General features: G+C 32.8%; 1 protein-coding gene across 8 annotated transcripts in view; it reads right to left on the bottom strand.

The window, feature by feature from the left end:
• Window positions 1–27,312, bottom strand: part of Dmd (dystrophin) — a 2,209,767-nt gene that overhangs the window by 1,235,258 nt on the left and 947,197 nt on the right. For all 8 annotated transcript variants that reach the window (XM_028881805.2, XM_037198928.1, XM_037198927.1 and 5 more), the window contains exons 30-33: window positions 20,701–20,862; window positions 7,803–7,913; window positions 7,299–7,472; window positions 4,248–4,403 (exon numbers count right to left, since the gene is read on the bottom strand). In XM_028881805.2, coding sequence (XP_028737638.1) covers window positions 4,248–4,403; window positions 7,299–7,472; window positions 7,803–7,913; window positions 20,701–20,862 — 603 coding nt within the window. The remainder of the gene's footprint in view (window positions 1–4,247; window positions 4,404–7,298; window positions 7,473–7,802; window positions 7,914–20,700; window positions 20,863–27,312) is intronic.

Raw genomic sequence — 27,312 nt, 5'->3', positions numbered from 1 at the left:
TGTTCCATTTATGCTTGTTGATTCTTAGTGCCTTTGCTATTGTTATTCTGTTTGGGAAGTTGTCTCCCATGCAAATGCATTCAAATCTATTCTCCACTTTGTCTTCTATTAGATTCAGTGTATCTGGTTTTATGTTGAGGTCTTGGATCCACTTAGACTTGAATTTTGTTCATGATGATAGATATTGATCTATTTGCATTTTTCTACATGCCACCATTCAGTTTGACAAGCACTATTTGTTGAAGATGCTTTCTTTTTTTTTACACTTTATATTTTGGGCTTCTTTATTAAAAATCAGGTATCCATAGGTGTGTAAATTTACAACTGGGTCTTCAATTGAATTCCATTGATCAACTTGTCTGTTTTTATGCCACTACTGTGTGGTTTTTATTTCTATAGCTCTGTAACAGAACTTGAAATTAAGAATGGTCATACCTCTAGAAATTCTTATATTATACAGGAATATTTTAGCTTTCTTGAGTTTTATTATTTTTGCAAAGTTGAGTATTGTCCTTTCATATTCTACAAAGAACTGTGTTGAAATTTTCATGGGATTACATTGAATTTGTAGATTACTTTTGGTAGGACAGCCATTTTTACTATGTTGACCCTACTATTCCATGACTGGGGGAGAGCTTTCCATCTTCTGATAGCGTCTTCAATTCCTTTTCTCAAAGACTTGAAGTTTTTAAGCATACAAATCTTTCAGTTGCTTAGTTAGATACACACTGAAGTATTTTATATTATTTGAGGTGACTGTGAAGGATGTTGTTTCCCTGATTTCTTTCTCAGTCTGTTAGCCATTTGTATATAGGATGGCTATTGAGATTTTTTTTTGTTTTTGTTTTTGTTTTTTTTTTTTTAGTTAACCTTGTATCCTGCCACTTTACTGAAGGTATGTATCAGCTATAGGAGTTCCCTGGTATATTTTTGTGGTCACTTATGTATATCATCATATCATCTGCAAATATTCATACTTTGACTTCTTCCTTAACAAATTGTATCCCCTCTTGATCTCCTATAGTTTTCTTAATACTCCCACTAGAACTTCAAGTACTATATTGAATAGATATGGAGACAAATGGATATCTTGTCTTCTTTTTGGTTTTAGAATTGCATTGATTTTTCTCTCCATTTAATTTGATGTTGGATATAGGCTTGCTGTATTGGCTTTATTCATAATGGCTAGAAACTGGAAACACCCTAGTTGTCCCACAACCAAAAAATGGACAAAGAAAGCATGGTACATTTATATAGTGTATTATGCGGTTATTAAAAACAATGACATCATGAAATTTGCAGGAAAATGGATAGAACTAGAAAAAAATCCTGATCACAGTAATCCAGATCTAGAAAGACAAACATGTTTTGTACTCACTTATATGTGGATATTATCTGTTAAGTAAAGGATAATCATGCTACAAACCACAGACCCAGAGAGGCTAAGTAACAAGGAGGGCTTAAGTGGGGGAACATATGGATCTCCTTTGGAAGGAGAAATAGAATAGATTTTATGAGAGGATTGGAGGAAGGTTGGGATGGGAACATGAGGCATTAGGTGGGGTTGAGGGTGAGACAACTGGAATTGGGGAGCCATGGTGAACTATGTGGAAATATGGTATAGTAGAAATTCCCTGGAATGTTCAAGAAAGACCATAGCAAAGAATTCTAGCAATGGGGAATACAGAGTCTGAGTTGGCCATCTTCTATAACCTGGCAAGGATTCTAGCAGTCGAACTGCAATATCAAACTTGTCACAAAACTATCAATCTATACTCTGTCCTGCCTCCATGATGTGCTGGTGTAATTGTGGTACAGAACTTCTGGGAGTGACCGACCAATTACTGGTCCAACTTGCGGTCCATGCCATGAGAGGGAGAACACACCTGACATTGATTGACTAGTTACCCAGGAAACAGAGACTGGACAGCCCAGAAACCCAAGATAGAATGAAACATAACTGGGAAAATTCATTGAAATGGTTACTAGTAATATTCTGCTATACTCATAGATCAGTGCCTAGCTCAGGTATCCTCAGAGATGCGTCATCCAACAACTTGTGGGAACAGATGCAGAGACCCACAGTCAAACACTGGGCAAAGGGAACCTGCCAGAAGAGGTATGGGAAGGACTGCAGGAGCCAAAGGGGTTGAGGACACCAGGAGAACAAGGCCTACAGAATCAACTAAGCAGGGCTCCTAGCAGATCGCAAAGACTGAAGCAAACAATCATGGACCCTGAATGGGTCAGCAATTGCAGCTTGGAATGACAGGCCACAGAAGTTTGCAGAATACATTACTGTTATTGGTATTTCCCCAGTATATAATCTTGTGATGGAAGTAAGAACTATTTAGTCCAAATGGCAATGTACTTAATTAAGTACAAGCATGAAAATTCTGAGGAGAGTGAAATTAGAATGCCTTTCTATTTGTGTATTAAAAGAATGATTTCATCAAATACAGTTTTGTCTTTGCTTTATTAAAAAGTCACCTTTGTTGAAGATGCTTTGAAGGTCAATAAATAGAAAATTATTTTTCTTAGGCAAGAAATACATGAATTACTGCATTTTATATGAAGGTATTAATATATAATCCTTTAATCATTAATGTTTATAAATTAATATTTACCTCAAATACAAATTTATTTCCCCAATTTGTGATGCATTCTGACATGTTATTAAAAATCATTTTTTGTACTCCTATCACTTTGTATTATTGATATTATTTATTATCAAATTATTAAGCATAAGCTCTCAATTTTGTAGTTTCAGGAAGAAATAGGGATTTGCATCATTATCAGATTCATTAAATTCTTACTAATGATCAACTGGTGGTTCTAATAGGCTTCTAATTTCATTTTTTTTAAATACCAAGCGATTTTTTTCTGTAATGTTCTATGTCAAAACTACTCATGTTAAAGGCAATGGTTTTGTGAAAAGAATTGGTCTAGATAATTATTTATAACTGAAAGAGTAAGATAAGACTGTCACCTTTACTAACCACATTTTTTCTTTATTACTGAGTGTACATATCAACCAGGCCTGGTGGAATGTGATTGTAATCCCAGCATTTGAAGAGTGGAGGCAGAAGGATGAGTTCAAAGCCAGCCTCAGCTACTTTGTGAATTCAAGAAAAACCTGTGTTCCATAAGACTATGTCTAAAAAATAAATAAAAATTCCTTATCATCACAAAATTTCCATGTAGACATGATAGCAAATATTAAGCCGCTGTGAATAGAGCATACAGACTTCTTGAAAACTAAAATTCTTTGATATAGGTCTTGTCAAATATATATTTAACATGATCTCTCCCCATGCAGCAACATCATCAAAAAGACAAAAGAACAATTACATGATATTAAAAATGGATTGTGAAGGAATTCGAGGAGAGTTATAGCTGGAGAGTTTTCTTTCCGGGTCCTGCCAAGCCCCAGCAATCTGACAGCCCACTTATAAAATAAACACACAGATGCTTATATTATTTAAACTGTATGGCCGTGGCAGGCTTCTTGCTAACTGTTCTTACATCTTAAATTAATCCATTTCTATAAATCTATACCTTGCCATGTGGCTCGTGGCTTACAGGCATCTTCACATGCTACTTGTCATGGAGGCCGCTGGCAGTGTTTCCCTCCACCTTCCTGTTCTCTCAATTCTCCTCTCTGTTAGTCCCACCTATACTTCCTGCCTGGCTACTGGCCAATCAGTGTTTTATTTATTGACTAATCAGAGCAAAACTTTTGACATATAGACCATCCCACAGCAGAGAGTAAATAAGGAACAGATGTTATTCTAAACACATGTATATATGCATAAATGTTTAAGGGAATATTTATAAAATAATTTGAACAAATATGTTGCTTTCAAACCGTGCTAACCCACTCCATCAAGACCATTCTAAGTATAATGTGTTGCTCCTATTATGACTGAATATAAAATATATACAATCTTCCAGTCATCATAAATAGATTTCTTCCCCTGAACAGAGAGGATTTAGAAGAAGAAAAACCTTTTATAACTATCTGATTTACAAAAAAAAAAATACATCCTTAAGTTTTATATTCTTTTCTAATTGTATGAACAAACAGAGACTAATGGTATCTTAAAATCGATTTCATTTGGAAATACTCAAATGAGACAGAGGATCACAGTAAGAATTTCTGGTACTGTATATATTTTCCTTTCATGTTGTTTAACAATATGCAGTAAATATGATAAAATGTGATTTTGGTATAAGTAGGTACTCACCTTTGCACCCAGTTCATTATAATGCAATTTCAAAGCTGTTACTCTTTCGTCAAGTTCCTTGGGGTTTTCTGTCTGCTTTTTCTGTACAATTTGACGTCCAGTTTTAATCACCATTTCCACTTCAGACTTCACTTCACTCAGGCTTTTATACAAATTCTATGTTAAAATAAAAACCAAACATAAATACTATACAAAGTATGGTGCATATTATTAACACAAATAAACAGACTATATTTCATTTTAATTGAAGTGCATTTTGTGGATGCTGTTATAGCATTTTGTATTTTCTGTTGAGTTAACTTAAATATTTGAGATTATGTAAATATATGTGCATAATTTGCAGTTAGTCTTATAAATTAAATAGACCATTTATATTTAGTTTTTCAATCAAAATTCATATATATTATTTCAAAATGTTGTAGGATTTTTATTTTAACTGCCCCTTTTATCCAGTTCTAGCCATAAGTTTGTAAGAATGAATTTATTCACTTTTCTGGTATATTGAGTGCCTATAATCCACTAGAAAGTATTTGCATTTTTGTCATATCAATAATGGAAAAGTAAAAATTTACACTGTTGTTCTCATGGTGCTTACATTTAAGTAGGATAAAACATCTGAATATCTAGATCAATGTTTCCATGTATATAATTTGACATGGAAAGAAATGAATTAACCATAAATATTTTAATTGAAAAATACAAATATATTACATGGGTGCTGACATGAATATAAAGCAATAGAAAAAATATTTCTTCATGTGTCTCACAACTTTGAGCACATACATATTCCTTTACATGGGAGGCTTAGCATAACAATACCTTATGAAGCAAGTATTACAATTCTCAAAGGCAGCTATAATTATCAATATACTGTCAATGCCACTTTGGTGTAATAATTTCGTTTACTTACTTTATGAGAAATATATGAATTTGTATGCATATATGCATAAATATATATAGGTACATATTTTCATGTGCATATATGTGCACACATATAATGACTAGTATATTTCTGCATTAACTTGTTCCATGTTTAATCCAAACAATAATTTTTATTCTAACTTTGAACAATCTCAATAGTATGTGGGTTGCCCTTGGGATTAAAACAATTCTTTCTTCTTTTCTCTTTTTAGTTATAAGTCAATGTGTAAAAACAAATATTAAAGGGTGAGCGATTTATCTGATTAATTATGGCCACATACATAATCTGCTGTGATATTAATCCATCTTTCATGACTGATGTTGATATTTATTTATCAATAATTGTGAATTCATTTTGAAGTTTCTCAATTTTTTACTTAAATTTTACCTCACAATGCATAGGAAAAACCTACATTTCTGTTCACATCGAAATCATTATTTTTATGCTAGGACATAGTTATAACAATTTGAAATTACTGATACTTCTAAATGATTCCCTGTCTGAACTTAAACAAACAACTTTTTGATTTATCATTTTTAAGAGATTTGACTTACAATGCATTTAAAGATGAACTCAATTTTTTAAATTAGCAATAAAATATTTACAGCCAAATAAGAAAAATGTTCCCTGTCTTTGTGTTTCATGTGAAGAATACATTTATTTTAGAAAAAAAAAAGTCTTATCAAAGAGTGGAAGAGTGGTATGACATGCATTTAATTTCAACATCTGGGAAGTGGGGACAGGAGGATTTATGAGCTCAAGGCCCACTTGTCTGTATAGTGAGGCCTCATAAAATAACATCATCATCATCAACAACAAAATACATTCTTGATGACAAGGATATGGTTATAGTACATATCATCATGAAGGATATTAAAAAAAGAGAATGTAAAATCTATGAAATAAAGATTTCTTCACAGAAAAAGTATTAACATTGCACCTAACATTTAAATCAGAGCAAGCTAATCTGTGTACTGTTTTCTTTCTACAGACACAGATGTGGTCATTTTGAGCTTATTAATTGGGAAATAAATCTTATGAGGCAAGATCCTGTTAGAAGAGAGGGAACATCTTTCTCATTGCAAATATAAGTAATGTGGACAGTATATTTGGGACATTTTAATTTTTATTAATTTTTGAAAAATTTAAGATAGGAACCCACGTATATATGCTTACTCTTATACATCTATTATCAGAAAATCAGTGCATAACATTATACCAAATACTATTTTGGATGGTGAAACTACTTAGTAGAATTATTTCATTAAAATACACCCAAATGATTGATGATATTATTAAATAAAATCATTTCATTTTAATCACAAAGGCACACATTTATTTGATAATACTTGCAAAACAGGACGTTACACATTTATACAGATACATCTGATGCATTTGTAAAGACCATATTGTTATTCATAGTATCAAGTAGATACATTTTATGAAGATTTTATGTTATCAAAGGGGTTATCTGACTGACAGACTTTAAACACTGATGACATATGATAATATGAGATCTTACAAAGGATATGAATTTATGCTGTAGGTCAGTTGTATTTTTCCTTTTTTATTGTTTTGTGGTCTGGTGACATTTCAGTGCATATTCAGCACTACTATTTAATGAAATACATTAGGATTTGGAGTACCTAGAAGAAATCTGCTGTGTCCTTCACAGCTGTTTGTCTTTAATTTCTCTCAGGTAATCTGTAACCTTGAGAATAAAGATGACTACTGTACATAATTTAAACTTACTGAAAAGCATTATTTCTAGAGTGGTTGTAACTATTACAATTAGTGTTGCAGTTGCTGTTTCTAGGTAAATATATTTCCTTTCTTGATTTCTGTTTAATAATATGTCTGAAGAAAAATTATATAAATAAGACTCTTCTTTATCCTGTGCAGACATTAACAAAATTATTGACTGAAAAACACACTTCTAAAATGAGATGAAATGACTATTATTTCTATAAAACTTCCTATATCTTAATACATTGCCATTTTGAAATTTTAAAACTAGTTGCTAGAATTATTACACTTGCGATAAATACATTCTTTTATAAAAGATTATCAAGTTCAACTATATAGGCAAGTGAAAATGTGGCTAGATATTTGCCAGTAGGAATACATACCACACAGTGACTTAGTTGTGACTGGACTACTTCCTGTTCAACACTCTTTGTTTCCAGTGCAGGTAAATGCATCTTTACTTCATCTAAAATCATCTTACTTTCCTCTAGACGCTGGTCAAAATTGGCTGGTTTTTGGAATAATCGAAATTTCATGGAGACATCCTGTAATTTTTTCTGTAACAGCAATGTAAGTAAATACTAATTAATTAATCAACCAGTCATATTTTTGTTAATTTTCCTTTTTCTGAAGTTTTACCTGAATAGAAATTAAAAGTAAATAAGTGGAAATTTGTCATTTTTTTAAACACAAAGAATATGTACCTGGAGAATTTAGTATTCTTTATAAATTTGATAATAAATAGTCATATGTTAACTTATATTTATACACTATGTGTTATTTTTAAACATTATATTCATAGATGTCATAGTATTGTTTTCAAATTTCTGATAGCAAAGTTGTCTAAGATATAAGCCAAACTCCCTAGCTTATACAATAAAATATACCTGTGCAACATCAATTTGTGAAAGAACTCTTTGGGCAGCATCCTTCCCCTGGTTATGTTTCTTCATTTCCTCTAAACTGATTTCATGACTTGTCAAATCCGATTGGATTTTCTGTTGGAAAGACAACACTATTAACCAGCATACACTTCAAATTATTGCAAAACACAGCTCCCTTTCCATAAACATGTAGTTTTGAAATACTCGTGAAGTATCAGCAGTAACACACTCCTCAAAATTAACAAGAATATCTTTAAACTTCCCTAAATGACCAAAAAAGAAATTATTTTCTTCAAAATTGAGATTATTCTAAAAAATCCTTTAGATAAAATTTTCAATATAGAATGTATGTTTATATGTCATATGTAGAGTTGATTATATCTTATTTTTGAAGGTATACTCTAATTTAAGCAAATATAAAAATGTCAAAACATATAAGTAATCTAGTTGTGAGGGAGGTGAGAAAAATACAGTGAAATTCCTATACATTGTTTCTTGCTGATTATGTTTCTGTCTGTGTAGTGATATTTTATTTGTCTTCTAACAAATAAAGCTTGCCTGGGGATCCGAGGACAAAGCCAGCCATTATATTAAACATAGAGGGCAGGCAGTGATTGCACATGCCTTAATCCTAGCATTTGGGATACAGAGATTCATCAGATCTCTGTGAGTTCAAGGCCACACTGGGAACAGAAGCAGTAGTGGTGGCACATTGGCACATGTCTTTTTTTTTTTTTTTCTGTTTTGAGACAGGGTTTCTCTGTAGTTTTGGTGCCTGTCTTGGATCTTGCTCTGTAGACCAAGGTGGCCTTGAACTCACAGAGATCTGCCTGGCTCTGCCTCCTGAGTGCTAGGATTAGAGGTCTGGAGTTTTGGACAGATAGACAGGAAGTGATGTAGCTGGGCAGAGAGAGGAATTAAGAAGGCGGGGACAGAAAGGCATATCGGTGTGAGTATACAGGAAGTAGCCTTTTTTTGGCTGAGGATTCCTAGCAGTAAGAACATGGCTGGTTTCTTTCTGTTTCCCTGATCTCTCAGTTTTTACCTCAATATCTGGTTATGGGTTTTTTATTAATAAGAATGTTTAGCAATTCATCTTACATTACTCATTCTTTGGAAAATTTCAGTTAAATTTCATGAAAACTGATCTAAATGAAGCATACAGTGAGTGTTAGTTTTTCATTGCTATAACTAATGTCTAGTAGAAACAATGTGAGGCAGTGGTGCCTTATTTTGTCTCATAGGTTTAGAAAAAAGTCCATTACTGTGGCGAATTCAAGGCAGCTAAGATAACTTCATTGACAACGTGAAAGCTTGGGGTAGCATTTGCTTGATCACATAGTACAGACCCAGGGATTTTAGAGATTTTAGACTCACACAAAGGACTTCCAAACCTCCAGAGGGTTATACTTAGTGTCCTATTTGTGCCAGCCAGGTAACACATGTTGCCACAACCTCCCACCAGGTATAAAGAAAAGAATTCAAACACAGGAACATGTGGAAGACGTTTCAGAAACAAACACTTTCTCTCTGAAATAATCAATTCCTACAGCTATTGATTTTTGAACTTTAAATAAGCACGCAATATTTTCAACATTTTCCGACAAGTTTTTGGGCTTCTTTCTTTCTTTCTTTCTTTCTTTCTTTCTTTCTTTCTTTCTTTCTTTCTTTCTTTCTTTCTTTCTTTCTTTCTTTTTTTCTTTTTTTGTTTTTTGAGACAGGGTTTCTCTGTGTAGTTTTGCGCCTTTCCTAGAACTCACTTTGTAGACCAGGCTGGCCTCAAACTCACAGAGATCTGCCTGCCTCTGCCTCCCAAGTGCTGGGATTAAAGGCATGTGCCACCACCGCCCGGCTGGCTTATTTCTTTTTTGAATTTTGGTCTGGTAATTTGACTGTCTTTAGTAAAAGAAATAACACTCAAAGAGTAATCTGCTTGTTGTAGTAAATGTTCATAAAGAGCTTCTTACTTTCTACTTCTACCTTTGGGGGATGTTTATTCTTAGAATGTTCCCTCTTAAAATCATCGCATGCTCAATGAACCTTAAACCATACAGAGGCACCACAAAATGTGTTTTCAAGAAATAATCCCAGACAAGCTGTCTGTGGACAACTTCATGTGAGTGAGCCCAATTGAGCATTCAGGTCACTAAATTATCAGCCCCAAACCTACAATAATCTAAGAGATTCCAAGACAGAACCACCAGCTGAATATTGTTAGTCCACAAAACCACTAGAGATGACCATAAATGGCTGTCACAAATACCATCAATTTTAGTTTCTTTAAAAAAAAATTTTACTTTTGCCTTTGTCACCTGTGATGTATTCCCATATATATATAACAGCCAAGTTATCACTTCTGTGGAACTGTTCCAAAGTGATTAGAGATTAAATCTTCCTCATTTGTTCAGTAGATTGTACATATAAAACAAACTTAGGTAGAACAAATATAGAGTTACACTTGTACTGTAGAAAATCTCAAACTATAATTATCTAGAAACAATTGAATCCATTTTTTGAATTATAAATTAAATGATTAAACATTTTCAGTTTATTCTAGCTCAGTAATGTTATAGGACATGTGATCTATTTATTTAGTATGTTTATAAATTAATTGAACATATTTTAATTCAAGTTATAACTTGTACCTATTTATACTTACCTTTTACATTCTGCTTCATCAAAATACTCTTCCTAGACCATGTCATTTTAAAACATTTATCATTGTAAGAAATGTTATTCTGAAACATAACTGAATTTCTTGAAAAATACATTCATATAGGACTTTGAGTAGTATATGCATTTACTATTAACAATATCAAAAATAAGATAAACAGTGTACAGTCTTTTGAGATTATGGTCAGGACACAGAGAAAAAACATTAGGGATGGAAGAGGAAATGTCAATCAGAAAATTTTTCATACTTTGCAAAAATTTATAAATTCTTCAAAAAAATCTATATGTTGTACAACTTTCTACCTTATTATACATTATATTTTCGAGAAAAGAAAACAAAAATCCTTGTAAAATTATCATCCTGGCTGCATACAATTTTTTTAAAAATCCAACAGAACAGTAAAGAAGTCAACAACTTTATCTACTAAATATAAACCACATCTGAAATCTCATGGAAATTTCAAATGCACTAGCATTTTTAGAAAATGCAAATCACATAAAAACAAATGCCATCACTATATGGGGGTTGCTTGAGTGAGAAGTGTGTGCCATAGTCTTGGACATTTAAATATTTGAGCCCCATTTTGTGGCACTGTTTGGAAGGTTTAGGTGGTATATCCTTGCTGGAGGAAGTATGTCACTTAGAGTGGTCATTCTGATTAAAAAAGCAGTTCTTTTTCTATTTACTTTGTGTATTTGGTTTAAGCTATGAACTCTAAGTTCTCTGTCCTTGCAAACATGTCTGCTGCCATGTTTTACCCACCATCTTGGACTCTAACCAACAGTATGGTACCAAAAGCCAGTATAAACGCTCTTATAAGTTGACTTGATTATGGTACTTTATCATGACAACAGAAAAGTAGCTAATATTCCACACCATTACAAAATGTAAGATATATATATATATATATGTGTGTGTGTGTGTGTGTGTGTGTGTGTGTGTGTGTGTGTGTGTGTGTGTATACACGCTCATGCACATGTGTGTATGCATGCATAGATGTACAGGTTAAATAAAGTTACACTACTCAGAGTGATAATGCTCCCCTTTGTGAACCATAGACCATCTAACAAAATTCTGGTATCAGGCATGAAATACATCTCTAATATTGTTGGCTAATGTAGTTCAAGAGATCCGCATAGCATTATAGGGTATTGTAAATGTTCTTGGTTGCCTCCCAGAATTTGAAATAAGGTCATATTGCTGAAGATATCAAATCAGATATAGGACATGGAGGAATTTAGTTGGAACTGACATAGAAGTCTCTTCCCTGAGGACTCGCTCTCACATAATTGGAAGGACTTATGCATTTTGCCAAGGTAAAGGTAGTAGTACTATCCAGCTATAAGTCTGTGAATCACAACAATGACTGGACCATCCAGTTATCCACAGTGCTGCAATGTGACATATTTATCTTCGGGATAACCAACATCTTGCTTCTTGGACTTAAAACTCACTCAAAAGGACGCTATTCAAACTGAGTACTGTAAATCTAGTCAGCTGCCTATAGCTAGATAGATTAAAGACCAAAAGAGGTAAACATAATTATTGCCATTTTGCTAAACCAACTTAAGTTCTAACTATATTTGTAATGCTTGACCTTATACCCACAGATATGTGTAGCCATCACATAAGCTTTGTTTTGTAACAGATGAAGACTATCACAGAGATCCATAACTGGTCAAAATGCAAGTAAGTGTCTATGGGGTGCCCAAACCTAACATAATCTACAAGCAAACTCTATGGCTATGACTAAAGGAAAATCACAGAATAGAGGGTAAAAAGAATTTAAAAGTCAGGGGCCATGTGGTCATCTATTGTTACTAAAAACATGACAAAGGAAAAGTATATTCATGAACTCTCAACAATCAGTTGCCTGAACAGGACATGCATAATAATAATAATAATAATAATAATAATAATAATAATAATAATAGCAGCTAACACACCAAGGTGGACAAGGAAAATTCCACATGGTGCCACCAATAGATGAAGAGATGTAGGTGGTCAGTAGCTGCTGAAAAGTAATAATAATTTCCTGCAGGGACGTGCTCTCAAACAGGTTGTCTGATCACAAGTGGTTATCCACAGACACATGAACATAGGAGCTCAGTATGTGTTCATATTGTGTGTGTATATGTTTATGTGTCTGTGCGTGTAAATGTAACAATAATAATTAAAGGAGAGATTGAGAATTTAGGAAGGGGTATATGGAACATGTTGGAGGGGACAGAGGAAAGGGCAGGAGATATTTAGTCTCCAAGCATCAAGTTCTAAAATAAAAGGTGTTTAAAAATACAGTAACCATACCCATAAATAAAAATATTTATTTACATATTAAATGAAAGAACTGAAATGAAAATACCAATTTTTCATTAAAGATGGTAATAGGTGAAATTATAAAACAAAATAATTCAGTCAAACATAAGTGATATTTCCAATATAGTATAAGAAAGTGCTCTAAGCACATCTTTTTATACTTTACCTCATCAGATAATTCTCATGTACCAAATTGACATAAAATGGCAAACATAACTGTAGCTACCTGAAGCATGAAATCAATCAAAGAAATATCAAATAATGATTTAAGAATTTATTACTGTTAACAAGCAAACTATCTCAAGATATTTAAAAAGAAATGAATTAAAAGCTATCAAGCAGAGGCAACTAATTATTAATTTAGAAGTATAACACTGTTGAATTTATAGTTTTATGAAGTAGACAGTAATTTTAAAATTGTATCCTTAAGAATGCACAATTAACCGGGCAGTGGTGGCACACGCCTTTAATCCCAGCACTCGGGAGGCAGAGCCAGGCGGATCTCTGTGAGTTCGAGGCCAGCCTGAGCTACCAATTGAGCTCCAGGAAAGGTGCAAAGCTACACAGAGAAACCCTGTCTCGAAAAACCAAAAAAAAAAAAAAAAAAAAAAAAAAGAATGCACAATTAAAGAAAGAAAATGTTCCAAAGGATCCTGAATGATTTTTACTTTTCAACCATGAGGGAATATATAAAGATTTAATTACAGTCATGAATAAAAAAATTATAAAATTTCATAATATATTTTGTAAAAATTCAATGGACAGAAAAAGAAGACTTTATTTTGGTTTTGTAAAAACAATACTCACAAATTGTCCCGACAATTGAGAAAGCATTATTCCCTATAGATTTAGATTTCTTCTCTCCATTTGTAGTCACATTTCATTTTCATACTTAGCCTCAGAAATGAAAATAACCTGTTAAAATTTTCTTAAATATATTATTTCGCTCCATTGTTTAAAAAATGGATCTCAATCATATTAGTAATCTTTCTATTTAGAGATGTCCTTTCCTTTTGTATTGTTTGACAGTTTTGTACACTTGTAAAACGAATTTTAATTGTTTTTATCCCATTCTCTTTCATTCCCTTCACTCTGCTACTGAAAACCTCCCCAACTGGTTGCTCTCTGCCCTTATAACTCTGATGTTTACCTTTCTCTTGTTGTTTTCTGACTGTCAACATGGCAAGTTTGTCTGCTTTTTAATATGTTGCAACTACTATCACATTTTTCTTGGAAGGAATTATTAAGTAAATTCTTGTGCATTTCAGTGACTTTTCCAAATGCTTATAAAATATCTACCAGATTGCCCTCATATCTTGAACATTACAGAAGGGAATAATGACATAAAGAGGCAAATTCAAAGTAGCTGAAGATTCAGGCAATTAAATCACAAAAAAAGAGAAGAAAAAGAAATTGTTATGTGCTCACTATTGTCTTGGTACCTATTTTAAATTAATAATGACTGTGGGAGCTATTTTTGGGAAAAAATCCCCCATAAAAGACATATTTCAATACAGATGAAATCTAACCTGCCTCAAAATACTCAGAATACTGTTGTGGCCTTCACTGCAACCATTATTTGATATTGAAAGTTTTATTCACATTAAGATACAATAATTGAAGTGTTAAAACCTTTTTAAGCTTATAATAGAAGCTGCATACCTCATTATCATACTTTCTGAGAAGACATGATTGTGTATGCAGTCTAACTACAATAAATGACAGATAATCTGATTTAATCTTTTGTATCTTCTGTAGATAAATACAAGTCAAAACAATAAATTGTAATAACAGTCATTTTAAATTGACAAGTAATCAATCGTATGTATTAACACTCAGGTAGACTGAGTAGTGTTACCCTTGGGGGTGAGAAAAGTACAAATCTCTGTATTTCTTTTGTCTTCTCTGTATTTCTTTTGTCTTAGTCCCTGCTTCTCTCCCTGCCACCCCATCCTGTGTGTGTGTGTGTGTGTGTGTGTGTGTGTGTGTGTGTGTTTGTGCGTGTGTGTTACTGTATTTTGCAGTACACTTAAACCCAGGATTCTCAAATACTTAATCAACTGAGTTATATTCCCACCATTAATTTATTTAATATGTATTCTGAAAAGATGACCCTTTAGCCTGCCAAAATAAAATGTTCTAAGTCATTTACAATCAAAAAGTGACTATTTCCATCTTATGTCTGTTTCATTGTCAAAGGAAATCATAAACCCAATCTGATAGAACAAAACCTATAATTGTGACTTTATTTTTTACTCATTTACTTTGATAATTTAAAATGTTTAAACTTAAATGCGAACAAGTAGATTCAATGTAAGTTTAAGGCTTATCATCATCAACAAACACAGGCAAGACCTCAATTATGCATTCTTTTGATATGCAGCTTAAAGGGAAAGTTTCTTTTGGTTTTAAAACTAGAAGTTTTTGGTTGTTTGTTTGTGTATTTGTTCTTCCATTTAATGATTATAAATTTAAACCACACTGTCAATAACAAATGAAAAATGAAAAGAAACAGGGAAAATAAATCAGATCTATTATGAACTTTGGAACACTAAAAAATCCTATATTGGTGAATGAAACATTTTATTATTTTGTGATTTTAGGTGTTTTTTCTTTAAAATTTATTTCTTTCTAAAATAGTCCTTTTTTGCTCCTGCTATTTATACCCATAAATCTGTTACATAAGAGATACATTGTATGAGAATGGAAATATATTATAATTATTGATTTAAAACATTCTGAAACTGGCTATAATCTCAGAAAATGGTTCCTGTTTCCAATTATAAAATGTACATTATCAGTACAAAATGGCATCAGCAAGTTAATACTTGCCCCTGATAGGCTGTTCATACATTTTATAATTTCAAAATCTAAAATTACTTGAGAGAATGCAGGATCTTAACATATGTTCATAACATAAAGCATTATAAACATATAATTATTCAAATTTAGTTACCTGTGTCCTGTGAATTGATTTAATGATTCTTCTCATTTGTTGGCATATTCACATATATGGAATTAGAAATAGTAATTATATATATATACATATATATGTATATATATTCATTTTCAAATGTGCATTCACAATGTACATTCTACATGTGTAAACTATGTGTAGTGGTTCTCATCTATTTTTATGTTTTTCACTTATTTCCTGTAAGAGTGATGGAACAATCAAAATAGGAGAATGACCAGCAATAAGTGAATGATCCCTTTGACTTTCTTCAACTGAACCCAGTAGACAGCCATTTGTAAAATCTTCATAAGATTGGAGAGAAGTGAAATACAAAAAAACAAAATATCAAAACTGAAACAATTTTCTTCTCCACTTCAGTTATAGCAGAGTAACTGAAAGAGTTTCTAAACTTTCTGCTGACTGAGTGTACCCCATCTTAATAGTTCTGGGGTGCAGTTTGTGTATTTGGATTCTCTTTATTACCTTGTCTGATTTATAAATATAAATTCCAGTGCTTCCATACATTGGTATGTAAAGTTAAGAAATGAATTATTACATTTGTGTTCTGTGATTTTTGCCATTTAATACAATTTGGTGATTTTTTTTTTTTTGAGACAAGGTTTTTCTTTGTAACAGCCCTGGCTGTCCTGTAACTCACTATGTAGACCAGGCTGTCCTAGAACTCAAGAGAGATCTTTCTGCCTCTGCCTCTGCCTCCCCAGTTCTGGGATTAAAGGCATGCACCACCACTGCCTGGCTTAGTTGGATGAATTTATTTGTATAATTGCTTCAAAGAAATATTTAAGGGGTTTTGCATTTTTAAATCATAGTATTTTTCATGGTCCATAAGTCTATGGTTTTACTACCTAGAAGATACATGTGTATATTTAAATGAGGTTGTATGTTTTAATTTATTTGATGTAAATATATATGTATATATGTATATATTTATATGGCACTAGGCAGTTGAAACATTTAAAATTGTGACTTATTTAATCTTTGTATTTGAAATAAAATACATAATACAGCCTTGCTCTTTAAAGCATGTAGTTTTATGATAAAAATGATTAAGTTTTGGTTCTGTAAATGCATATCACTAAATGTTAGAGAATATATACATTTACTAAAGGGTAGATGCAAAAGTTACTGTTTTGTAATCATGCTAGATAATTGATAAGTGTAAGTAATGATTACATGGGCCACTTTCTGAATGTAAATATGGAAAAAGTAAGTATCTTCATCTGTATATATATATTTTTTTTTTGTGCAATAAGACAGAAATGTCAGAAGTTTATCACATGACATTTATTCCCATACAGTTACAATGGTTTTATACTTGAGGATCTCAATTTAAATTGGAGAAAAGTTAGAATGTATTTAGAAATCCTATTTAGTAGCAAAACTAGTAGTATACCACACGGTGGAGACAGACGCTCACAAATCTCCAGGATCAGCATCTCTCAGAAAAATATAAGCACTTATGGAAATGAATAGCAACCACAGAAATACTACCCATGCACTAGTTGTTTTATTTTTCTGTTTTTTATTGATGAATTGTAGCAAGAATGCAATTTCTGACAGGGAACACAAAGCCTACTCATTTTTAAATTGCTATCAAACTATGAACTACATTTAAGAAGTCATATTTCAGTCTTGTTCTGCCAATATAAATCATTCAAACCCATTCCCACCACAAACACAAATTTCAGAAAATGTAGTTTTCTGGCATTCTATATGGCTCCTGTGACTGAAACATTGCTTAAATTCTTATTTCACAGGCTGCGTCTGCCCTCTTCAACTCTGTCTTCAACAGGCTGGGCTGGAACTTTAGGAAATGAAACCCTTCAAGTAAATTTAGTACTTCATAACTTTGTTACAGAAAACAATTTATTTATAGTCATTGGCAAAGAAAATGTTGGGATGAAATAATGTTCAATAGTTATCAGGTGTTTTGTATTCTCCAGTGTTACACACACACACACACACACACACACACACACACACACACTATATATATATATATATATATATATATATATATATATATATATATATATATATATCAGAGAGGACTCACTGCCAAGAAATATTTTTAAAAGTTAAGTGGAACCAGAAACACGTGGAAAATTGACTAGAATTTGTTAGTTTATCATGCCTATGGGATGTGCTGGAGTAAGGGTAGCACAGAGATTGTAGGTGTGGCCAACCAATGACTGGCCAGCCTGAGATACATGCCACAAGAGTGAGCCCACCTCCTGACACTACCTGGAGCATCAGAACGCAGAGACTGAATAGACCAAAGACCTACGATAGAACTAAATACAGTTAGAGAAAAAAAAGTCAATGTAATGATGCCTAACTATATTCTGCTACACTCATAGATTGCTACCTAACTCAACTGTCATCAGAGAGGCTTCACCCTGCAACTGATGGAAACAGGCAAACATTATCCCAAGCTCAAGGAATCCTGCTGAAGAGAGGAAGTAAGGATTATGGGAGCTAGGAGGATGAAGGACATCAGAAGAAAATCCACAGAATCAACTAATCTTGGCTCTCGGGCTCACAGAGACTGAAGGAACAACCAGGGAGGCTGCATGGGACTGACCTAGATGCCCTGCATATAGCTTAGTCTTCCTGTAGGACTCCTAACACGGGAACAGGGGCTGTCTCTGACTCTTTTGCTGGCATTTGGGACTCTACTCCTCATACTGGCTTGTCTTGCCCAGCCTTAATAAAAGGGAAGGTGCTTAGTCTCACTGCAAATTGATATGCCATACTTTGTTGATAGCCATGGGAGGTCTGCTCTTTTCTGAATAGAAAGGGAGGAGGACTGGATGGGTTGAGGGGGTTGAGGGGGTTAGGGGGAGGTGTGTTGGGGGAAGGACTGGGAGGAGAGAAAGGAGGGCAAATAAAATAAAGTGGATCAGAAACACATGGAGATTTCATTTGAACTTGTTTTGACTCTAGAGTCATTCTTAAAGTTCATTTAGTGTATATTAATTTAACTGAGATGTTATTTGAAAGTGATATTAAACTACTGTATCTAATATATTAACATTTAACACACAAATATATCTAAATATAAGATATAACTATATATAAATATATATTTCTAAATATATTTTTTCAATCTGTATAACATTATATTTGTATGTCTGTTTTCAGGGCTGAGATTTTATACTTTAGAAGGCCAAAGAAACTATTATATTATATGCATGTTTATAGAACACTTTACTATGTTCATATACCACATTCTTTCAAAACAAGTAAGATTTTTTTCTAAAACTCCCATTTTTACCTAAGTCATTAAGAGACTGCCTTGAATGTGCAACTTATGATTTCACTCTAAAAGTCTCCAAACTGAGTCTTTATAAATTTTAAAGGATGTATTTTTTTAAATTTCAAAATCATACCATTAAAATTATTTCCTTCTATTCAGAAACCCTCAGTCATTCTGCATTCAGATATCCCTCCAAAGGCATACCACCACTTTTTTTTTAAAGTAGAACTACAACTTTGCATTTACTTTATATTTATGTAGTTCTTAATTCATCATCAGTTTCTCATCACTGTTAAAAATGCCTGATTTTTAGATAGTCACACAAATAATTAATACTACAGTACTTGACTAAATCTGCATAAGGTAGTTTTCTTAGTGCTTATACTGGAGTGATCCAATATCAAAATAAATTTGTTATTATCACTACTTCCATTATCGTATTTATTGTTCTTGTCTCAAGCCTGATTTTATCACCAGAATTCTCCTCCAGATTAAATTTGTTATTTGTCTATTGCAATAGTATATTTTCAATAAGGAACCCATTTCTCTGAAATTTGCTGTAATATAAAAAAAAAAGTTCTTATCATCTGCTCCCAGTGCTCAGGGACTTCATTTGTTAAGTGTGAACAGTGTGGTAAACTACTAAATGATAGTCTGTGTATTGATAACCTGGGTAACATATTGTGATTCAATGCAGTATAATAGCATTTGTAGCCACTATATACAAATCCTATATTTTACACAGCTATCTGCTTTTTAAAGTGAAATGCTCCCAGAATCTCTATAAATAAGTTGGAAGAGGAACTATGGAAATATCTACCTCTTTCTAATACCTCATGCATCATTTCACAGAGATATTAATTATACTTGGTTATTAAGTTAATAATATACATATATGACTTGAAAAGTAGCTATTTACTGTCAGGTTTAAGAATGTTAAATCATGATACACATGTGACTGTACATACATTTACATGTTATTTAAAAACAGAAATTTGCTAGTTAAAATATTTACCATATTAAAATACATTAGGGTATGGAATTTACTTATTTAATTCCAACTTATATAGGATTCACTTCTACTTTAAATCTCATTTTCCAGAAAAATGTATTTAGAAACAATTCATGATTTGGGTTGAAAGCATGGGTGTATGTGAGTGTCTACAAAAGTATATCCAGTGTGATTAATAGTAAAAGGGTGAGTATTTATTTCTGCCATGTTGTTAGCTACTTGTAGTATATTAATATAAAATCAGAAACGTAATTTAGAACTTTAATTCCCATTATACAAAATAGGCATTTGAAACAAATGGTTGGGATTGAATGTTTAAGAGAAGAATAAACTATTTTTGTGCCATGTAAATTGCTATGGTTCCCCTCAAGTTTGAGTATAGTTCTGAAACACTTGTGAACAATAGATATCAGATATCTTGCCTTTCATTGTCTTTTGAATTTGGTGCACTGTATACTTTGGAAAATATATCTCAGCATTATAACCTGGACTTCTTCAAGCTCTTACTTCCAAATAGTCAAATGAGTAAATGAAAGGAAACCATTTCACAATTAATTAAATAATGCTTACATATGAATATCAACAGCATCCCCTTGGGGGTAGAAACACTAAAAATAAAAAAATAAATAAAAACTATGCTCATTCCCAGTTTGTTATACTTGCCTGGGCTTCCTGTGGCATTTGAGCTGCATCCACCTTGTCAGCAATATAAGCTGCCAACTGCTTGTCAATTAATTCAAGGGACTCCTGAATTAAGTGTAAGGATTTTTCAATCTCCTGTGCAGACTGGATACTCTGTTCAAGCAACTTTTGTTTTCTCACAGCCTAAATAAAAGAATAAATAAGAGTGAATTATTTAAATGTTTCCTCTTAGGAGATATTCTGCAATTCTTGTCATACAGTCAGCGAAGAAACTAGACTCTTCCACAATCACCTTTTTGTAAGACAGATTGCGTAGCTTTCTGGCACTCATTCAGCCCTGCTTATATAAATAAAAAGAAAAGGAAAAGAAAAAAACAACAACTTAGTACACAGGATCAGAGGTGTCTGCAGAAAAAAAAGTCACAGAATCATGCACATCAAAGGAAGAAGCTGGAAATCATCTCGGTTGTTGCAATCTGCTGTTCTCAGGCTGAATGTTCCCTCTGATCTTATTATATAGTTCAAGAGATTTGGTTTACTTAGAATAGGGTCACCGTCATCACAATCCAATTCAAGACAGATAATCCACTTGCACTGGCGAGACACATACACAATCTGTTCAGAATCGGCTCCTTTCCGAAAAGAGAAATTTAGATAACCATCTGTTTAAGGATTCATTTTGAATATAGTTTTTCCCCTGCCCTGTATGGGTGCTTCCCCTCCCTACTTTCCTTTCCCATTTGAATTATGGAAACTGTACAATTGAATTTGTGTTACTGTTGAAGTAGGACAACTAATAAGTAAACGTAATAAAGCTGTAATTAAATGTGATTAGGCCAATTTGACACTTTTCAAATATTAATAGCATGCTGAAGAGACTTCAAGGTCTACCTTGAAGGATTTAGTGACCTTTAAAAGAATCCTTCTAAAGGTAATGAGTAAGGCAAAAACCTTAATTATAAATTTTTTAAGTCATTCATACACATAAAAGCATAGACCTGATTGGGATAATGTAGTACTGGTAACACTCCTTTCCAAAGATTGCACTTAGATTTGACCATGTTCCAGGGGTTTATGTTATACATATTTGAATAAACATATACATCCATTAGAGATGTCATTATTCTTGGATAAAACCACTGTAGAACATACTATTACTCAAGTACAAATTCATACAAAGATATCTGGAAAAGGAAAAAGGACCTGGAACCCTGCATGAATAATCTTCCTATACTTAGTGCATTCTAGGATCTGTTGTATACCACACCAATGTTCTCACTGAATTTCTGAAAATATCATTATTTGTTCATTCACTTTTTATTATTCATACTTCATTATAGAAAGGGTGAGTTTCAAATTTGCATTCTGATGAAAATAAATCTTATCCTATGATGATATTCAAACACCATTACCATTTCTTGCCTCCTCCCTTTCTAATAACAAAACATCATATATCTATCATGTGACATTTTGGTATTTGTATGGGCTGTGGAATATTTAAATTAATCTACTTAACATTGTCTATTTAAATTAATATTTAATATAATCTATCAAATCTGAAACCTATTATCCTTTATAATATCATAGTCTCTATTATTTTAAAATTTGCATTAATATACAACATTGTTGTTTCTCATTAAGTGTGCACATTTATTTTGGATCCTTAATGCAAATGAGGTAGGGGTTCTGTCCACATTGTTCTTTGCTGCACATCAGTTCCCAGAGCAACACTAGCACCTTTGTGCATGACTAAATGAATGATATAAAAGTTTATTTATTTAATAAAGGAAACAGAAAAGTTCAATCAGCCAATGAATGGAATTCTAATGAAAATAGAAACTAAAAAGTAACTGCTGCTGTTTGCAGAATAACTCTTCCTTAATATGTTTGTTTTTAAAGTATAAGAATTGTATGCAGCATTATATAAAACAACCATTAATCTATTTCTATTAAAATATTCCAAGATTTATTACTGAGACCTTGCACTGTACTCTAATAAAAACAGTTCCCTGTATATCAGTCAAAACATCAACCAGTTTCTTTCCATAATGATTCAAATAACAGTGCTCATAGTTATAATCGGAACCTTCTGTATTGTAGTAGAAACTGTCTATAGTATACACAGAGTTCCTCCAGACAAATGGGTCTCTAACTAATGATATATTATCAGCATTGTGACAGGTGGCTGCAGAAGCCTTCCAATCATAGCATATAGTAATTGTCTGATCAGACACTGCTTAAATGTGGCCCTTTCTCTGACTGAAGGTAAAACCAGCATACTCCTCAGTACACATTTGTAGAATTTTAATGTAATTGAAGAGGATATATTGTATCAGAATTTTAGATCATATCCTGGCCTCAAATTTATGCTTCTAAATCTAACTTTATTTTTCCATTCTTGAGATTAAATGTGCAGTATGACATAGTATGACCTACAAGATGACGAAAGATTTGATATGGGTGGTTTCTTAGCCTAGTCTAACAGACAGCCAATAAGAGCGTGATTACATGGATTGTTTGATTATCTCAGGCAGTAAAAGGCTTGATGTCAATCCAAGCTTTGAACTAGTCATTGCATAAGCTGGTTTCTATTTCTAAACATCTTATTAGGCTGACCCCAAGAGGATGCCAGACTGTGACTTTTCAGGACTCTATGAAACATTTGACCTGCTATTACAATAAGTGGAATTAGTAGAAACTCCTAAATCATACTTAGATATTTGTTTTGTTCTGAAAACAATGCCCAGCTGTTGTTTTAAAATGTAATTTCATAACTTTGGCTAGTCTACTCAGAAATAACAAGAATCATAGAGATTAACAGAAATAACAACTATTAGGGGAGTTAGAAAAACATTAAGACTCACAACAAGGAATATATGAATGTGAAAACAAAATCCTAGGAATGGCTGTAAGAATGAAGAAACATTACTGCAAGTTTGTGCAAATGAAAGAAAGTGCAAAAGAAAATAGTTTTTAAACTTACTGTTGTTTTAATGTTCTCTTCAATATAAAATAAATGCTTTCAAAAATAAAATTTAATGATTTGTTTTTGCTAGAAAGATAACTGTGAACTGACTTTTGCTCAGATTCTCACGTAGTTCCCTTTTGTGTAACAGTATGAAAAACACTTAAGACATTCCTTTGCACTAAATGGGCAGGAAAAAAAATAGGTAGAAAGTTGGCGGTGAGTAGGGAGGTAAGGTGGATATTAGAGAAGTTAGAGAGTGGAGTGGGGTGTGAATATAATCAAAATGATTTTGTTTAGAATTCTGAAAGAAAATATATTTTTTATATAAGAAGCTCTGGAAGAACAAATACATTGTAAAATCACTAAGAATTGGAATGAAAACAAATTTGATATATGACTGTATATTCCAAAGCAGAGAAAATTAAGGAAAAGAATACTTCCTTATATTATTTTACAATATTATTTTATAAAATGTTACATTTAAAGAAATGGTGTATCTTTTATGCAATATTTATACCTTAGTAGAGGATAGATCAGCTCATCATTGAAAACAAATTTGAAATATGAACATTTTCATCACTAAAGTAGTATGTTATGGGAAAATTATAATCTATATTTGTCATATAGTACAGATTTATAGTTAAGAAAACACATTTATTATGAATATCATATTCTTAAGTATTAAATTATACATATTGTTCCTGTCTATGTAGGAATAATGTAACTGAAGCATGAGTAGATCGTTTATGATTAGGGAATATGACATTTTTAACCATACCAAAAAAAATCAACTCTAAGTTGCCTGTGCTAAATAATATAAATTACCTATTCAGTTCTGCCCTTCATTCTTTTGATGCAGTGTGTTCAAATTATATTCATTATTCACACACACACACACACACACACACACACACACACACACACACACATGGGCTGTAGGGAGGGCCAGTGTAAGAGTATTTGCCTAGCACTTAAAGGCCACAGGTTCAATTTCCTCAAAGAAAAGCAAAACCAGAAGGATTTATAAAGAGTCCACATTTATACCCCAATGAAAGCTAAATTTTGTGTCTCCATATTCAAAATATACAAACATGACAGAGTATGAATTGATCAGATTTGTCCATTTTCTTACATTCCTTTTTTTTTCTAGAGTAATTAAGAGTATTGTGAACCCAATAGCTTAAAGGACAGCAATAGAGATGTAGATTAGAAATTCATTACTCTTCCTTTTCAGACAAATCTTGAGCTAAAAATAGGAAAGAGCACTAAAATGAATGTGAGATTGAAATTTTAAGCATAACAAAGCAAGAAGTCTTTCTTACCGCAGAGACCAAAGATAAATAGGATGGCTCTAGCTCAGGATGCCAGTAACAAATATTAGGTCAATAACAATTTGAGGTAAAATCACGTTGAGGTATTTGGATATTTTTTTCTTATAAAGTACATATCAAATTCAATAATCCATGAAAATAATAATATATGATGGACTATAGTTATTCCAAATGCAACACATTTTCTATTGTTTGCTATTCACAATGAACAACACAGAAATTTTAAGTTCTGTAAAATGATGAAAACAGTACTGCTAGGAATATTCTCTTAAAAAATTTTTCTTGCGATATATAGTGGATAATAATTGGTAAGAAGACATCTTTGTATAAGCTGACAACTGAAATTCATCTTGGACTTTACTGTACATTCAACCCTCTTTGGGCTGCATTACACATAAATATCTCATTTTCCACAGTATGTGTTTAGAAAGTAAGAAAGACCCGTAAAATTAGATATGCAGCTTCTAAATATGTAGGCATGTCTAAAATATCTTCTTTGGTTGTTTGTTTTGTTCGATACAGGGTTTCTCTGTGTAGCTTTGCGCTTTTCCTGGAACTTGCTTTGGAGACCAGGCTGGCCTAGAACTCAAAGAGATCCGCCTGCCTCTGCCTCCCGAGTGCTGGGATTAAAGGCATGTGCCACCACCTCCCGGCTGTGTCTGAAATATTTAATATCTGTTTTTCAAGCACAATTCAGCTAGAATTTTCCAAAGAGAACTAAATGGCAATTGAGAGAAAAGTAGGGGAAGAATACAATGATTTAATCAGGAATTACAGTTTACCAATGTTCATAATTTTAAAAATTACAACGTGATTAACTTTGCATTTCTGTTGTTATTGTTCTGGAATTAATGTGTCCTACTGTATTTTAAAATAAGGAGTTTCCAAACTGTCTTAGGTTGTGTTTCTATTGCTGTGATGAAACACTATGACTAAAGCAAGTTGGAGAAAAGTGTTTATTTGGCATATGCTTCCACATTGTAGTCCATCACCAAAGGAAGTCAAAGCAGGAATTCAAACCCTGAGGAATCCTAGAAGCAGGCAATGATGCAGAGGCCATTGTTTAGAAATTGCAAATGAGCTATATTGGTAGAAATCAGAGATCATCTAGCTGTATTGAGCTGGTAAGAAAAATGTTAATTGTCCTCAGTGGAAATGAATCTGAAACAAGGAGCACATTAATAATAGACTGTCTTAGTCTCCTATGAGTGAAGGTATTAGTGTTAAAAGAAATCTAAATCATCCTCAAAATCTGTAGAAATATTTTCCAATTATATTTGTGAATCTTCCTAAGCTAGAAAATGAAAGTTGTAAGGAGAATACATATATATTAAGGGTCCTATGCCCGTCTGTCTGTATGGAATTGCATGATTATCTAGAATTGAGAATTACAAACCATGAAAGTTAAAAGAAAATACATCTTAAAAAAGAAATAAATATTATTCTGCAAATATTGTTTACTGTCTAAAGGCTTTCAGCCCAAGCACCTAAATTTGGATTCCCAAACACATCTAAAAGTCAGACTCCATAGCACCAGAGGGTATTTATACTAACACTTCCATAGTAGAAGAAGGGAGGTGGAAAAAGAATTGTCTAAACTCACTGTCTCTCATAGTAGTGAACATGATGAGAGACCAAATATTAAAGAAAATGCATGGGAACATTAATATGCAAGTTTGTCATCTGACCTCCACATGTGCAATGTGACACACATACACACACACTTACTCACACACACTCACATATTCATTCACATACCAAAAAGAAGGAAAATGGAAGAAAGAATGAAGAAGGGAGGAGGAAGAGGAGGAGGAGAGGGAGAAGGAGAAGGAGGAGAAGGAAGAGGAGGAGGAGGAGTAGGAGGAGGAGGAGGAGAAGGAGGAAGAGAAAGGAAAGAGACTGTTGGGGAAGAAAATGCAACTATTGGAAATAGAATAAAAATAGCATAAGGCAGAGTGCTACAAATTTGGAACTTTTCAATATGGATCAAACAGTTATAAGAAAAATAGTAAGATAGAAGAAATGAAACAGTTTTCTGAAATTTTCAGTACTTTTGATGGTAATTTATTAGCACATCTGAATCTTAATGACAAAAACTAATGACCTTAAACAATAGTTTTTTTCTTACTGTCCATTATATTCTTTTTTTATTTTATAATTTGATTTAATTTTACATATCAGCCACGGATTCCCATGTCTTCCCTCCTCCCACTCCCCTGCCCTCACCCCCAGCCCACCCCTCATTCCCATCTCCAGGGCAAGGACTCCTCTGTGGATTCAGCTCAACCTGGTAGATTCAGTTCAGGCTGGTCCAGTACCCTCCTCCCAGGCTGA

This window comes from Peromyscus leucopus, chromosome X (genome assembly GCF_004664715.2).
Source record: "Peromyscus leucopus breed LL Stock chromosome X, UCI_PerLeu_2.1, whole genome shotgun sequence".
Classification (NCBI taxonomy): Eukaryota; Metazoa; Chordata; class Mammalia; order Rodentia; family Cricetidae; genus Peromyscus; species Peromyscus leucopus.
This window is presented reverse-complemented; position numbering and strand designations above follow the sequence as displayed.